Source organism: Seriola dumerili, unplaced genomic scaffold (assembly GCF_002260705.1).
Source record: "Seriola dumerili isolate Sdu_G_001 unplaced genomic scaffold, Sdu_1.0 BDQW01000565.1, whole genome shotgun sequence".
In the NCBI taxonomy this organism is placed as follows: Eukaryota; Metazoa; Chordata; class Actinopteri; order Carangiformes; family Carangidae; genus Seriola; species Seriola dumerili.
The window spans coordinates 172636-188844 of record NW_019174820.1 but is presented as its reverse complement, the minus strand read 5'-3'; the positions used below and the strand labels follow the sequence as shown (position 1 = coordinate 188844).

The window sequence follows — 16209 nt, the reverse complement described above, 5'->3', positions numbered from 1 at the left end:
CTTATGAAGAACAGCTGTTACATAATGACATGCTGCAAACATGGTGCAGGACACTGCTCACTGTGAAGAAGTATCACATTCACATGCAGCACATTATTGTTTTTAGAATATTATATTTACATCAAATGAATTATATGACAAGATCAGTGCTGGGTTACAAATAAATCTAAGCTGGTCGACAGGATAGTCTTAAAACAAAAGTCCGTATGAACACTGAAACGTGCCGTGATCAATTTGTTCAGGATTCTTACCTAAAGCGATTTCCTCCTAAAGCGATGGAGGCAAAATTTCAATTCATATCCACGTCATTTTTCTGAAACAGCCTCAGATGAGCTTCAGATCAGAAAAGTTTTGGCCCGTCATGAAGAATCTTTTTATGTCCTCAGTAAGATCACAGATCAGATCAGTGTAAGGAGTAAAGAGATGGAGGTGCAAGTGAAGAAGAAAAAAACCAACAATCAGTCAGAGATATTAAAGGTGATTATATGATAATCAACAGTTGGGTTTGTTCAAAAAGAGTCACATGCACTGGTTGACTGATGAGCAGAAGATCGTTTGCATAATGAAGAAAAACACCTTTATGACTGCACAGCAAGTCCTGACCTTTCTCCAGGATGTAGGCATGCTTGTCACTGATCAAGAGAAGACGATTCACCACAGAATGTAAACCACCGGTGCACCTCAGAAACAAAGGCCAGGCTGCAGTTCTGATCAAACAAAAATCAAATGATAGAAAGTATGAGGAAGATAAAAGCATGTTACTTTTCCTTTCAAACATGGAGGTGGTTGTGTTCAGATGTGGGTGTGAAATGCTGCCAGTGGAACTGGTATGTCCAGGTTCAGGTGTACAGGAGCATCTGTGGGGAAACTTACCGTAACTTTATTTATGGAGCACTTCACATACAAGAGATGTAGCTCAAAGTGCTTTAGAATGAAATAGTACATAGTACAATGAAATGAGGGCGGACTGAAGGACAATGGAAATCGACAATAGAAAAGACAGTAGCTGATAAAATATGTAAATGAAAGTAAAAACAGAAACCAGTAAGAATAGTAAAATATGAGAGAATTCATTAAAAGCCAAGTTAAGTAAACAGGTTTTCATCTGTGGTTTTAAAATGTTCACTGAGTGTCTCTTACAGCTCTTGGCAGGTTTTCCATAGTTTTAGATCATAATTAAAAAAAAGCTGCACTGCCTGTTTTCTTATGTGTATTTAAAAGTCTGACAGTCGAATTTCTGAGAGCTGGTGAAAGATTATAAAACCACAGAGAATCTGCAGTGTAGAGCTTTGAAAACAAGTAAAAGGACTTTCACAGTTCTGAATTAACTGGAGTTGTGCAATTTACTGCTGTGAAAGAGCAGTAAATAGAGCAGTGCAATAATCTGGTCTATTAGAAATAAGAGCATGAATTCTCAACATCTTTATGGATTTGGAACTCAATATTTCTTAAATGATAAAAAGCTGTTTTGGTCACCTTCTTTATGTGTGAGTTAGAATTTCATTCAGAATCTAAACTAAAGCCCAGACGTGTCACTTCTGATTCAACCTCAGCGGCCATGTTTATGAGAGAGTAGGGAGGGAGGTTCACTGTCTTCACCAGAATGTCAGCTTTTTTTTCCTTTTTTTTTTTAAACCATCTTTATCAAGACAACTTGAGTCATTTACAAATATAAAGACATCACAAACAAGTCTCTTGTTTTATGGTCCACTAGGAGGCACTGCATCGTCCTTCTCGTATCCTATAACATGTATAAAAAAATATATCTCAGCAAATAAATCATTACATATATGTGGAAGCAAAACAAGTGAAAAAGTTGCACAGAAATTAATTAATAATTAATAATTAATTAAAATGAATAAAATAAAATAAAATAAAATAAAAAAATGAATAAATTATATAAAGGAGGCGTTTTATGTTACGTCCTGTATCAAGCTTGCAGTATACACCGATTTCTTATTGTTGATTAATTTCACAGTGTCAGTAAAGTTTTGTGATTCAGAGATGAATACAGTTGAGCATGGGAAAGTCAGTGTCATCAGAAAACACACAGGTCGATACTTGTTGTTGCTCTTCAAATCACATGACTGTCTACAATAAGGCCCCGCCCCCCGCCTCCTCTGATTGGCTACTGCGGTAGAACTCCTATCAACGGTTTTTCCCAACGTCACATATAAATATCCCGGTGACTCCTGCTCGGGATGTTTGTGTAGCAGCGTCGCGGGTCTCTCTCCTCCATACGTCACTAAACAAAGGTAAACAAAGACAAGTCTCTTTTCTCTTTCCGGTTAAAGCCGCTAACTTTTATTTGGAGCGTGTTTTTGTCGTTTTCTCTTGTTCTCCGCTGTTTAAGTCACTCGTCTGGTTAGCTTGTTATGTTAACAGCTAGCGAGCTGACGGAGGGTGGATATCGTCATGTGACTCACGGACCGTCAGGTGTTAAACAGTTGTTGTTCGGTGCCTCCTCACGGTCCAGGTAAACCCCACTGTATTCAGAGACATTGTCCCTGTCGTCCTCCAGGAGCCAAGAACATGTGTCGGTCCGTCCTCTCCGTCCTGCTCGGCCTCAGTCTCGGGCTGGTGGACGCGTTTCCTTCCCAGCAGCCTGACGGAGGGAAGAACTGGGTGGTTATCGTGGCTGGATCCAACGGCTGGTTCAACTACAGACACCAGGTGAGAGAGACAGGGAAACTACAGACACCAGGTGACAGAGAGACAGGGAAACTACAGACACCAGCTGACAGAGAGACTGGGAAACTACAGACACCAGGTGAGAGAGACAGGGAAACTACAGACACCAGCTGACAGAGAGACAGGGAAACTACAGACACCAGGTGAGAGAGACAGGGAAACTACAGACACCAGCTGACAGAGAGACAGGGAAACTACAGACACCAGGTGACAGAGAGACAGGGACACTACAGACACCAGGTGACAGAGAGACAGGGAAACTACAGACACCGGGTGAGAGAGAGACAGGGACACTACAGACACCGGGTGAGAGAGAGACAGGGACACTACAGACACCAGGTGACAGAGAGACAGGGACACTACAGACACCGGGTGAGAGAGAGACAGGGACATTACAGACACCAGGTGAGAGAGACAGGGACACTACAGACACCAGCTGACAGAGAGACAGGGACACTACAGACACCAGGTGAGAGAGAGACAGGGAAACTACAGACACCAGGTGAGAGAGAGACAGGGAAACTACAGACACCAGCTGACAGAGAGACTGGGAAACTACAGACACCAGGTGAGAGAGACAGGGAAACTACAGACACCAGCTGACAGAGAGACAGGGAAACTACAGACACCAGGTGAGAGAGACAGGGACACTACAGACACCAGGTGAGAGAGAGACAGGGAAACTACAGACACCAGGTGAGAGAGACAGGGACACTACAGACACCAGGTGAGAGAGAGACAGGGAAACTACAGACACCAGGTGAGAGAGAGAGGGAAACTACATGAGACATGAATAAGTGGAAACTGCATGACTCACTTGTTTTCTCTTTGGTTTTTGATAAGATCTACTTTCCCCTCAGATCAGTCACTTCTCCTCTCAGGGCGTTAAAACTCTCAGGCTGAAGTCAAAAGTCAGAATAACCTCCTCTAACTTCTTCTCCATCTGATGGAAAACATCATGAGGTGAAAGATGTGAAGGAGAATTCATGAGGACTGAGGAAAAGAATCTGACTGAATTCTTTTTAACTAACTTTATTTATAACACATGGAGGATGAATCCTCCTTTAACCACAGAGACAAACAGGATGAAATGTTGAAATAAGAAAAGTTGAAAGTTGAGCCATTAAAATAATAATTGAATAGAAATAATACGCTGAGAATTAATGATATTCAGACAGAACTTTATAGTTTCCTGACATTTCTATACATATGTTAACTAGAGCAAATTAATGTTTAGGTCTTTACACAATTGGAGGGGATTTAACAACATTAATGTATAGACTATAGTATTTAGTTCTGATGATGATGTAACTATAGATTCATCTGCTCGTTCTTCATGACGACTCCTGACTGATTGAAAGAGAAGAAATCTATATTTATGGATCTGGGCTTCAGTCCATCAGACAGAAACAGCTGCTCTGTTGTTGCTATATTTCTGTGGCTCTGCTTTGGTTTCAAATGTTGCTGCAGCAAGGAATTGTGGGACGGCATGTCTCCTTTCCTTTGGTAAAGGATGCTCCAGTGTTTCCTAAAGGAGATGAGTGAGGAAGAATAGCTCTGATCATGAAGCTGCTCAGGTACCTCGGGTCATTTCACTCACTTTGAACCTTAACGATAACGAGCTGCTGACCTGTTCTCCCCCGCTCTCCTCTCTCAGGCCGATGCTTGCCATGCTTACCAGATTGTCCACAGGAATGGGATCCCGGACGAGCAGATAGTGGTTATGATGTACGATGACTTGGCTCAGAGTCAGGAGTGAGTTGGCCTCTTTGTTTCTGTGAAGCAGATCTCTGTGATACAGTGACTTCTTCTTTCCTCTAAAAAAAAAACACTCATTGTACTTGTTTGTTAGTTTTTGACCTGTTTCTGAATGTGGTATAGAAAACCAAATCTTCAGTTTTGTAAATGCTGATCTGCAGGTTGAAGTTCAAAGTGTGATTACAGGATTTAAATCACATGTTCACAGTCGCCAAGGTGACGTCTTCACATGTTCTGCCTGAAAACATGTGTCAAGGAAAAGCAGCAAAGTTGAGGCTGTGCAGAAGTTCTTTTATTTACTAAAATGATTAAATTAATTATCAAATAGTTGCCGATAATTTTTCTGCCAATTGACTAGTCAGTTAATTGGCTAATAGTTTCAGCTCTAACTCTCTTTGGTCACTGTTTACAAGCTGTATGATATATGTTGTATAAGATATTCCTGTATTAGTCCCACACTGGGGAAATCTGCAGCGTCACAGCCGCAAAGTGACAGAACAAGAAAGAAAAACAGCAAAATGTCAGTAAGAAATACTTAGAAAGAGAAATAGATAATAATATGTGTAAAAAAAGTATTTACAAAATAGCATATATATATTATGTCTTACAGAAGTAAGCACTGAAGTTATTTAATAAGGAAAACAAGCTTTTCTTAGGGTCAAATTAAACAAAATGTGTGTGTTTCAGTATTATCAGTAAGGTCTGATCATATGTATGTAGAGCTGAGAGTCATCAATGAATTTATTAGCTGACATAATTAATCTGTAACTGCTCAGGCAGTACAATCACAACTGATCGTTCCAGCTCTAAAAACCATCTGAAGAAACTGTCATGTACATTTTCAGTGACCAGACCACCAGTCAAGAAAATAATTAATAAGCATATAAATCATTAATGATATAATGATCATTTCTTATCTGTGAGAGTAATCACACTCGTGTCAGTGTCAGAGCAGCCGCTCTGTAGACTCGTTTTAGTTTTCCTTCAGGGCTGTGACTGATATTCCTGACATGCAGCCTGGAGAGAGCAGCAAGTTCAGTCACGGTCACTGTTACAGTGTGACAGTAAAAGAGTCATGATCTTTAGATTAAATCATAAAAACCTGCTCAAATGTTTGAAGAAGTTAAATCGTTTGTCTGGATCAAGACTCCTGTGGAATTTAGAGGCAGAAGAAGAAAATGCTAATAACAAAATACAGAACACGGTTTTTACTCAACAAAAGACTTGACTAAACAAATTATTAAGTTATAATAATATCCTGTCCTTCGACTAATCAGTTATAGGTTGTTTCAGCCAACATTAGCTTTTAGTGCTAGTCAGCTTCAGCTGATGACTTTGTGATAAGCAGAAGAAATCCAAACATGGTTTTTAGATGGAGCTCACGTGGAAAGATGAAAGTTGATTGATCTGTAATAATCAAAGACAGTTTGAGGATCTGGTTATTATTGTTCAGCACTGTTTCCATATCTGAAAATACTCTGACATGATGTAGGTCAAGTTTTTGTGAAGTTATGCAACTTTGAATGTTTTATATCCGTATCACGCTCTTTCATGGCCGACATCATTATCAGCATGTGTTATGGTTAATAAATAACTTGTATTATAACAATAGTGCAGCTCACAGTGTCTCATAAAGACTGATATCTGTTAGTTTATTTCCTGTGAAATGATGTGTCATGTGACGCAGACGTTGATCACACTGTAACGCTGCAGTTTTCTACATTAATGTCGTTGTTGAGAGTTACACAAAGAGATTCTGCAGCTGTAGAGCTCCGTCACCTGATCACTGAATATTGCATCATGTCATCAGTTTCACTTCCCTCTGTAAGTCTGAACCTTGTTTCTGTTTCCAGTAACCCCACCCCCGGGATACTGATCAACAGGCCCAACGGCACAGATGTGTACAAGGGAGTTCCTAAAGATTACACTGGGGAGGTGAGAGCAAATATTTTTACTGGAGCAAATCTGTGCTGTTCATATTCAGTTCATTACCTGCAGTAGATCATGATCATTGGCTCCCAGTTAGGAAAGCTGAACGCATCACCTGCATAGTGTCAGAGTGAAGAGCTGCTGTGGGCGGGGCCATGAGAAAAACACCTGTTAGACCCTTTTAAAAAGGAAACAATCTGTTTAAATGAAGCTTCGTGTAGAAGATTTTTCTTTTCATCTTTATCTTCCTGTGAAAAACAACTCTTTCCTTTGGCACTACATTTTTCAACCACTGAACTACCGTATCCCTACGCACAACTTCAGCGTGCTCTGTATTACGCCCCTTTCTGATTCACTCAGCAGGATTATACAGCGCGCTCTGTAGAACTGTCCCTTTTAATGACTTCTCACTGGGTGTCTCTGCAGGACGTGACCCCAGAAAACTTCCTGGCTGTGCTGAAAGGCGACTCCTCAAAAACCAAAGGCGGCTCAGGAAAAGTGTTGAAGAGGCAAGTGAAGAACAAACACAAGAGAAGGGAGAGTTGAATGTGACAGCAGACAGTACAGGTACATGAGACAACCATGGTTCATCATGTTTGTTGTTTCTGACCTTGCTCTCTTTGTTTTGGCAGCGGTCCCAATGATCATGTGTTCGTGTATTTCACTGACCACGGGGCTCCTGGTATTCTGGCTTTTCCTGATGATGATGTGAGCACTTTTTACTTCCTGCTCTCACTAATGTTCACGTGTGTCACGAGCTGACTGCAACAGTCTGTGAAACGTCCTGTGTTAGGGATGAAATGTTCAGTGTGAAAAGATACTCAGACAGTCACTGAAACCTTTAAATCTTAAAGATTTAAACCTGGTTTTCTATAAAACTCTTTTTTCTTTGCAGCAGTCGACACCTTTAGTCAGTGAAATATTAAAGCTGCGATCAGAGGGATTGTGAAATTCAATTCAGACGTTCATTAAAATGAATCCTGCTGCTCTGACTTTTCCTCCAGTGTCAATATGAGATTGATTTTAAATGTAATTTTTAAGTATACAGATATCTGTACCTGCTTCAGTCCAGTAACTCTAGCTTCCTGATTCCTTTACGTTTCATCTAGCGCCATCATCGGGTCATGTCAAGTCTTTATTTGTCCAAACTTTGGTTTATGACCAAATCCCTGCAGAGCTGACATCCCACCGGCTCAGTACTTTGTGTTTGGTACTTATGAGTAAATCTTAGCTAAGACACTCAGCAGTCAATATTTCACCAGTTAATGAAAAAATATCAGAGGAGAGGTCTGTGTCCTCGTTCCTATGACTGAATCATTCAGAACAACGTCATGACCTCAGTGTCATATTGTTTGATACAACAGTTCTACCAGCGCCATGTTAGTTAGATAAACAACATGACTATTTATAACTGTTTATATGAAGTACATTCTAGTGTCACATGGTGGTTTCTCTCTCTCTCTCTCTCTCTCTCTCTCTCTCTCTCTCTCTGTCTAGCTCCATGTTGAAGATCTCCAAGAAACCATTAAATACATGCACGAGAACAGGAAGTACAAAAAGGTACACACCAACACGTCCTGCAGTACGAGTCAGTGATTCACTGGCATCATCAGGTGATGGTGATGGTCGTCATCTTTTTTTCTCACACACACACTCACTTATATTTACAGATGGTGTTCTACATTGAGGCGTGTGAGTCTGGGTCAATGATGAACCATCTGCCTGCTGACATTGACGGTGAGTTGAACTTTACCTCATCAGAATCACTGTCGGGAAAACCGAGCGATCATGAACGTCAAGCTCAGCGTTATTGCTTGTCACGTGCTCGGCCTCATGTGATGAACAGGATGTGGACTAAAGTTCTGGTTTTCATTGTGCAACCAAAGATGATTTTACATTCTTCTTTTTACACAGTGTCTCGCTGATCGTTTGAGATAAGGAATGTGAGCTCACACACTGTTTTTTATAATCCCACCCCCACCCATATACAAAGTAAGTAGATAAAAGAACAGAATAAAATATAAATACAGCAAGGGATGCAGCAAGTACAATATCTTTTATAATATCAAATTGAACAAACAATTAGAAAAAGGAAAAAGAGGAGACTGAAAAAATTAAATAAATATAGGGAATCGAGTTCAAGTCCATCAGAGCGGATTATTTGATATTCAGACACATTTGCACTAAGAGTTCTGGTGGATGCTTCTCTGCTACACATCTGAGAAAAGGTCTCCAGACATCCCAGAATTCATCAGGTGAGCCTCAGTGTGCCTCACATAATATGAGATCCTCTTGATCCAGTGCATATGATTTGGGGCAATTACATCCTTCCATTTCAGTAGAAAGAGATGACGGGCAGCAGCGTACAGGAACCAAGGAGTTTCATTGGGGCATGTTGAACATCAGGGTTCTCCACAGAGCTGGAACAGGACGGGAACAGGACGGGGGCCTATAGTGACTTCAAGGAGCTCTGAAAGTGTCTGACATACAGAAGTCCAGTAAACTGCTAACATGGGGCAGCTCCAAAAAGTATGAAGAGAGGAAGACGGAAATTATTTTACAACAGTTGCATGCTGGATCTGTGTCTGGGATTCTCTTGGACAACCTCTCTTTAGTCCAGTGTGCTCGATGCAGTTACTCTGTAAAAGTCCAGGCCTTCACATATAGAAGAGGTGTGGACCTGCTCTGATGTAGTATCTACACACTGGTGCTTAGAGCTTCAGGTGTTTGTGTGTTAGCTTCATGGAAAGTAACAGGAGGACGTTTGTTTGTTTGTTTGTCCAGTGTACGCCACCACAGCAGCCAACTCTCATGAGTCCTCCTACGCCTGTTACTATGACGAGAAGAGGGACACGTACCTGGGCGACTGGTACAGCGTTAACTGGATGGAAGACTCTGACGTGGTGGGTGACGTTTCCCTGCTCTTTGTCATATTTTGAGTGTAAAGTAACTCGTCCTTCAAACGTCAACAATATATTTTACAATGACTCTTCAACTTGAGATTCATTTTCAATTACCACTCCAGAGTGTTAATTTACACCCTTTACATTTTACTGTCTTATTTGTATTCTGGGGGAGAGTGGCTCAGAAGACGGATACCTTCCTTATATCTCTTTGTTTCAATATGAAGCTACAAGCAGCTGCTAGTTAATTTAGTTCAACATAAAGACTGTAAACAGGAGCAGCTGGCTCTGTCCAGTAACATTCACCAAACAGCATCTTTTTATTAATTCATCAGAACAGCAAACTGTTTTCATATCTGAATATATGGTGTCCAATCTGTGTTTATTCACTGTTCCAAACACCTGAAGCCAGAAAGGCAGGAAAAGGACGTGTTGAAAGTTTCAGCCGCATTGACTTGTTTTAAGACCTGGTCATTTGCATACACATGTGACACCTGTCGGCTACAACATACATGAGCATCCCAAACAGGAACTAGAACTTCATCAGTGGAAAACAAAACCAAAAAGCACCAACCAAAGTGTAGATCTGTGACCCATGAGAAGGTATCATTTTGACTGTTGCACTGTATTTTTGGAAATGTTTTGTTGCTTATAAAACAGTTCCGTCTGTGATGATGATAATAATGATGATGTCCTTTCCAGGAGGACTTAACCAAAGAAACTTTGCTGAAGCAGTTCAAGATCGTGAAGACTCACACAAACACCAGCCACGTGCAGCAGTACGGCAACAAGGTGAGAGAAGAACCAACAGATACTCGACCTGTTAGTTTCATGTCTCAGTGACTGGAGGGGAGCTCAGAGGGAGACCACACGTTTGACTCACCTAGAGTTTCTTCCCTCTCTACAGACAATGGCCCACATGAAGGTGATAACGTTTCAGGGTAACAACAAAGCAAACAGCCCCCCCACCCCTCCACTGACACTGCAACCAGTGACCAATCTGGATCTGACCCCAAGCCCTGACGTTCCTCTGGCCATCCTGAAGAGGAAGCTGATGGCCTCCAACGACATCAGCATTGCGAGGGGCCTGCTGATGGAGATGAACGCCCACCTCAAGGTAACGTCCAGGACGCTGCGTGTTTCAGGTCCCGTGTGGAGGATGGAGTATGCCCTCAGGTTCCTGACAGATTCTGACTGTGTGAACGTGTGTGTTCAGGTCAGGGAGATGCTGGCTGAAATGATGCACCGAGTGGTGGAGAGGGTGACGGGTGACAAGATGAAGGCGGAGGAGGTTCTGAACGACAGAGCCGACCTGTCCCAGCATCAGTGCTACAAGGCTGCGGTCCAGCACTACAAACACGAGTGCTTCAACTGGCACAAAGCTGAGGTAGAGCTCCGACCCTGTTCTCATGGTTCATTAGTCACAGTCACTGTTAAAGGGGAAGCACCACAACTGTCTCACATGCTCCTCATGAGCACAGACCAGATCCACTTTCAGTTTACAGTCAGCTGACACTAATCTGAGAGACAGAATGAGTTTTAGTTCTTACATCATGAATTTATGAAAAGCATGTGAAGCATTAAAGCCTCAGGTGAAAACAATTCTGTGTTTTCATTCTGAACATTTTCTGTGAGGTTTCATCTGCACAGATTTGTCTTTCATGAGTTGCTTGTTGAATAGCACCTGTTCATGAGGAGGTGAATGGATGATTTGCATAACCAACGCCCACAAATTGCCACATAAGGCTTCCTGTTGTGCTCAAAGGCCTTTTCACTGCAGCCATAGACTTCCTAGTGTGTTAATGGTAACCTTAACAATGGTCTGTTCTCCCCATGAGTGACACAGACAAGTCAACGTGTCTATTTTCACACTTCAAGTTTAATTCACAAAACTGTGGCATCAGAGGGGAGTGTCCCGTGTTCAGTGACATAACAAAGAGGGAACAGTTCGACATTAACATCAGCTGCTTAAAAAGATGTGGGTAAAGAAAGCGTGAGGCTGCTGTTGCTCTGGATGATCAAGAAGTGAAGAGTGATGGGGTTCATTAGGACGAAATTCATGATCATTTTCCCCACCAGATAACGTAGTTGTCATTTTATGCAACTGTGTTACCTGAACTATTTTGATAATCGATTAATTCTTAATCAGATCTGGTTCCAACTATTCCAATTATAGGATTTCCTGTTTTATATCAGTGTAAACTGAACATCTTTGGGGTTTAGACTGTTGGTGGAACAGGAGACATGAAAGCTTTATTTTTTCTTTATCTTCTGACATGTTATAGATCAAACAACTGATCAGTGAATTAGCTTTTGTATTAACTTGAAATAATTGAACGTCCTGTATCAAAAGTTTCATAAAATAGATGAGGAACATAAAGAAGTGTCACGCAGGAAGGTGTTATTGCTCTGAGATCAGAGATATCAGAAGGAGTTTAGAGAAGACGTGATGACGACACAGAGAGCAGCTCTAAACTTCTGACCAGATCAGGAAGTTGTATTTAAATACTCTGTGTTTTTTATTCTGTAAAAAATGAAACACAAATACTTTGATGCAGCTGGGAATTTATTCAGAAAATGTTCAACGTTCCAGGAACAAACACAACAGGCGAAAATAAAGTTTGTTCAGTAACATTTAAAGGGTGATGTCCTGAAGCTCAGACTGTGGGGATACTTGTGACCCGTGATGTCCTCTTGTGTTTCAGTATGAATACGCTCTGAGACATCTGTACGCTCTGGTCAACCTGTGTGAGAGAGGATACTCTGCAGACAGGTACGTCTACGGTCCACACTTCAACACATTTTCATCTTTATAGACTTTTTTTTTTTTTTGAGCAAAACCATTTGTTGTTAAATTGATCTGTTGTTTCATAGAAATAAACTGTATTGTGAATAATCCATGAATCATTTAAACCCTAAGTCAACCAAAAAGGTCAAACAGTCACGGCTCCAGCTTCTCAAATAGGATTTGCTGCTTTGTAAAGAAACAGATTCTACTGTGCCCCGAATATCTGGGTTTCAGACTACAGTTTTGAAAAAGAAGACATCTTCTTGGGCTCTAGGATCTTTGGCTTTTTTACCATTTAATAAAATGTACACACTTACAGAGTTTCCCAACCTGGTGGGCTGCGAAGATATTGCAAGTGGGCGGACAAATCATTTGCAAAACATAAAATTTCAGTGAAAAGATGTAATTATAAAATAAAAGTTTTTAAATGATCTTTAAAAACATTTCCCCACATCCATTTTAATTTCTCTTGTATTACGTCATTGTGATAAACCAATGATCAGAACTTTTTGTTGTCGCCGGCCAGACCACATCATGTACTTGTTACTATCTCAGTCTGATTGTGCGTTAAAAGATCATATCCATGGCAAAAAACTGGAGAATCAAAATGGAGAGCTGGTTAGAAACAGGAAGAGTTAAAAGGAGAGAGTGCACATTGTCATTAGGATTTGGCCTCTGTGTTGTAATGGGTTTGGATGTGGGCCATGAGCTGGAAAAGGTTGGGATCTACTGCGCTAACAGAGGAATTGCAGCCATGTGACAAACAAAGAAAAAAGTCTCTGGCCTCTGTGAAAGGTTTGATTCTGAAGTGAATGAGTTTTGTTTCTCTCTGCAGCATCCTGCTGGCCATGGACTCTGTGTGTCATTACAGCAAGTGAAAGGATTTATGCAAACCCAGAAAACCCAGATCAGACTGTCTCTTCCACGTGGGAAGGCCGGAGAGGATGATGCTTCTCTTTGCACCGTCTTCAAATCAATCTGACGTTATTGTTTTATCAACGCGCTATAACACTTACAACCTGTGATGGTTTTTGATTTTTACTCTGAATTTTTAAAATTGTTTTATGATGAATTGCACTATCACTGTAGAGGGTTTGTGGATGATGTTTACTCCCTCATATTTTCTGTTTTTTGTTTAAATTTTTTGTTTTAAACACATAGGATAGACAATTAAGACATGGAATTAGTGTAAATTTGTTCTGCTCTAAGCTTTATTTGTGGTATAAGATGCCTGGCATGAATGTTCGATTGACATTTAAAGGACATACCACTAAATATTGAATGTTTGTTGAACCTCAAGAGACTTTGTTATAACACAGGGATCTTGAAATAAAATCTAACACACCAAAACTGCTAAAACAAAATGACTCGTATTTGTGGATATTCAGGGCAGGTTTTTATTCTTCCTTAACATCAAAATGACACATTTCTTAAATAATTTATCACATGATGGTATTCTTAACTCATTAACAGTGGCCGGTCTTCAGAGGAGGATTTGTATTGTGTCCAAATAAGTCTATATTCCTATGATCAAAAATCCTTTTAAGTGTGCAGTCCTCTGACAGACAGGTACACCCACATGCATCCTCTTTCACCTGAACCTGTGTCAGCTTTATGGGGATTTTGATCTCCCTGTGAGCTCATTCATACATTTAACAGGATGACAGTTGGCCCAACTGGAAACAGACTCGTGTTTGAGACTTTACCCCATTAAAAAATATCTTCTTCAGGAGGGGCACAGGGCACTGTTTCAAATCACAAACACATTTTATTAGAGTTAAAATGTTTTAGAATTTTCCCCAATGTGAAAATGAGTGATCGAAATACAAAAAATGATTTGACTAGTGTTAAGATGTATAATCACCTGTATGAATAGCATTAAATATTATTAATATTGAAAGGGTTTCATTTAACTTGTGTATTTGATTGCCAATTAGTGCTAAGCACAAAGTACAGCAGCTGCTAGTTATTCATTAGTTTTGCAGTTATGTGGTTCTAAAGTATTGAACCTACTGAAGAATTGACCTGAGGATGGCGCTAAAGGAATGACTGTTCAAAGGAATGTTTTGTGATTTACTGACATCTCCTGTGTTGGGTTAGGGTTAGCAGGTCAAAATAGTCGGTGGTGATGACATTCCCATCAGCCTCAGCTGTACTTAATGTTTAGTTTGTGCCCCTTGCCACAGTTTTGGCTGACTGGATATGGGTGGAGGTTTTTGACAGGTATGTGAAGGAAGAAATACTAAATTCAACAATATGAAATAGTGAAATTATGACATCTAGTGGCAAAAAGTTACCTTACATGTTCAAAAAAAACAAATAAATATACACTATATCTACATGTACCTACATACCTAAATATGTACATATATACATACATACCTACAATACATACATGCTTGTGTACATACATACAAATCTATATATCACCAAGTAAAGTCATGAAAAAAAGAGTGTGATAGAACATGTTGACTTTGTGTGTCAGTGTCTTTTGCAGCAGCAGCTTTGATTGGGTTTATATAAAGACTGGAGGTTTTTCTAACCACATTGATGTTTGTGATGTCTGCAGGAAAAAAATTCATGTTTTCTTCAAGTTGTGTTTATTTTTCCATGTTTCTAATAAAAAAAACTGTGGAAATTCACTATTTCTGCCACAATATGACACTGACACAAAATGAATGATAATACTGAACAAACAAGTACATGTATACAAAAATACATACATACAACCATACATATATATGTACATACATAAACAGAAACATGATAGAGTAGTAAGCTATAAAAAAACTAAATATTAGAGTATATAACATCATAGTATAGGAATGCATAAAACTGCACAGTATAGTGAGTCGTAAAAAGTCATGAAAATGTCAATAAACATAATAGTATAATAAGGCATGAAAATGTAAAAGAATAAAATATAAAAAAATGAAAATTTAATAAAATATATGCCTTCTTAAGTCATTGTACATAAAGGCATAAAAAATTTAAAAAGTCACAGTACAGTAAGTCATAAAAAGTCAGAGCATAGTGAGACTTAAAAAGTCATAAAAAGTCATTTTACAATAAGGAATAAAAGATATTCATAAAATGTCATAGTATAGTAAGGCATAAAAAAGTCATTGTACATTGAGGAATAAAAGATATTTAAATAGTCATAGCATAGTAAGGCATAAAAAGTTATAAAAAAGTCATTGTACAATAAGGCATAAAAGATTTTTTAAAGTCACAGCATAGTAATTCATAAAAATCATAGTATAGAAAGGCATAAAAAGTCATTGTACATTGAGGCATGAAAGATATTTAAAAAGTCATAGGATAGTAAGGCATAAAAAGTCATAAAAAAGTCAGAGCATAGTAAGTCATAAAAAGTAATAAAAAAGTAATTTTACAATGAGGCATAAAAGATTTTTAAAAAGTCACAGCATAGTAATTCATAAAAGTCATAAAATAGTAAGGTATAAAAAGGTATAAAAAAAGTCACACAATAGTAATTCATAAAAAGTCAAAGTATAGTAAGACATAAAAAGTGAGAAAAACATCATGGTATAGTAAGGCATAAAAAGTTTAAAAAAGGTCATAGTAAGGCATAAAAACTCAAAAAAATGTCATAGTATAGTAAGGCATAAACATTTAAAAAAAAGTCAAAGTATAGTAGGGCTTGAAAACGTCATAGTATAGTAAGGCATAAAAAGTCATAAAAATGTCATAGTATAGTAAGGCCTGAAAATGACTTAGTATAGTAAGGAATAAAAAGTCACAAAAAATGACATAGCACAGTAAGGCATAGAAAAACGTCATAGTATATTTAGGTATGAAAACAACATTGTATAGTAAGGCATTAAAAGTGATAAAAGCGTCATAGTAGTAAGGCATAAAAAGTCATAAAAAAGTCAAACATAGTAAGTCATAAAAAGTAATAAAAAAGTCATTTTACAATAAGGCATAAAAGATTTTTAAAAACTCAGCATAGTAATTCATAAAAGTCATAAAATAGTAAGGTATATATAGGTATAAAAAAGTCACACAATAGTAATTCATAAAAAGTCAAAGTATAGTAAGACATAAAAAGTGAGAAAAACATCATGGTATAGTAAGGCATAAAAAGTTTAAAAAAGGTCATAGTATAGTAAGGCA

At 39.0% G+C, this 16209-nt stretch overlaps 1 protein-coding gene across 1 annotated transcript; it reads left to right on the top strand.

Moving 5' to 3' along the window:
* Window positions 1–2160: 2160 nt before the first annotated feature.
* On the top strand, window positions 2161–13433 carry lgmn (legumain). Its single transcript, XM_022764696.1, has 14 exons — window positions 2161–2255; window positions 2522–2673; window positions 4349–4446; window positions 6303–6384; window positions 6805–6887; window positions 7011–7086; window positions 7876–7938; window positions 8049–8115; window positions 9163–9281; window positions 9984–10073; window positions 10189–10398; window positions 10498–10668; window positions 11987–12054; window positions 12905–13433. The coding sequence occupies exons 2-14, from the start codon at window positions 2533–2535 to the stop codon at window positions 12945–12947; spliced, it is 1311 nt and encodes a 436-aa protein (XP_022620417.1). The 5' UTR covers window positions 2161–2255; window positions 2522–2532; the 3' UTR covers window positions 12948–13433.
* Window positions 13434–16209: the final 2776 nt, after the last annotated feature.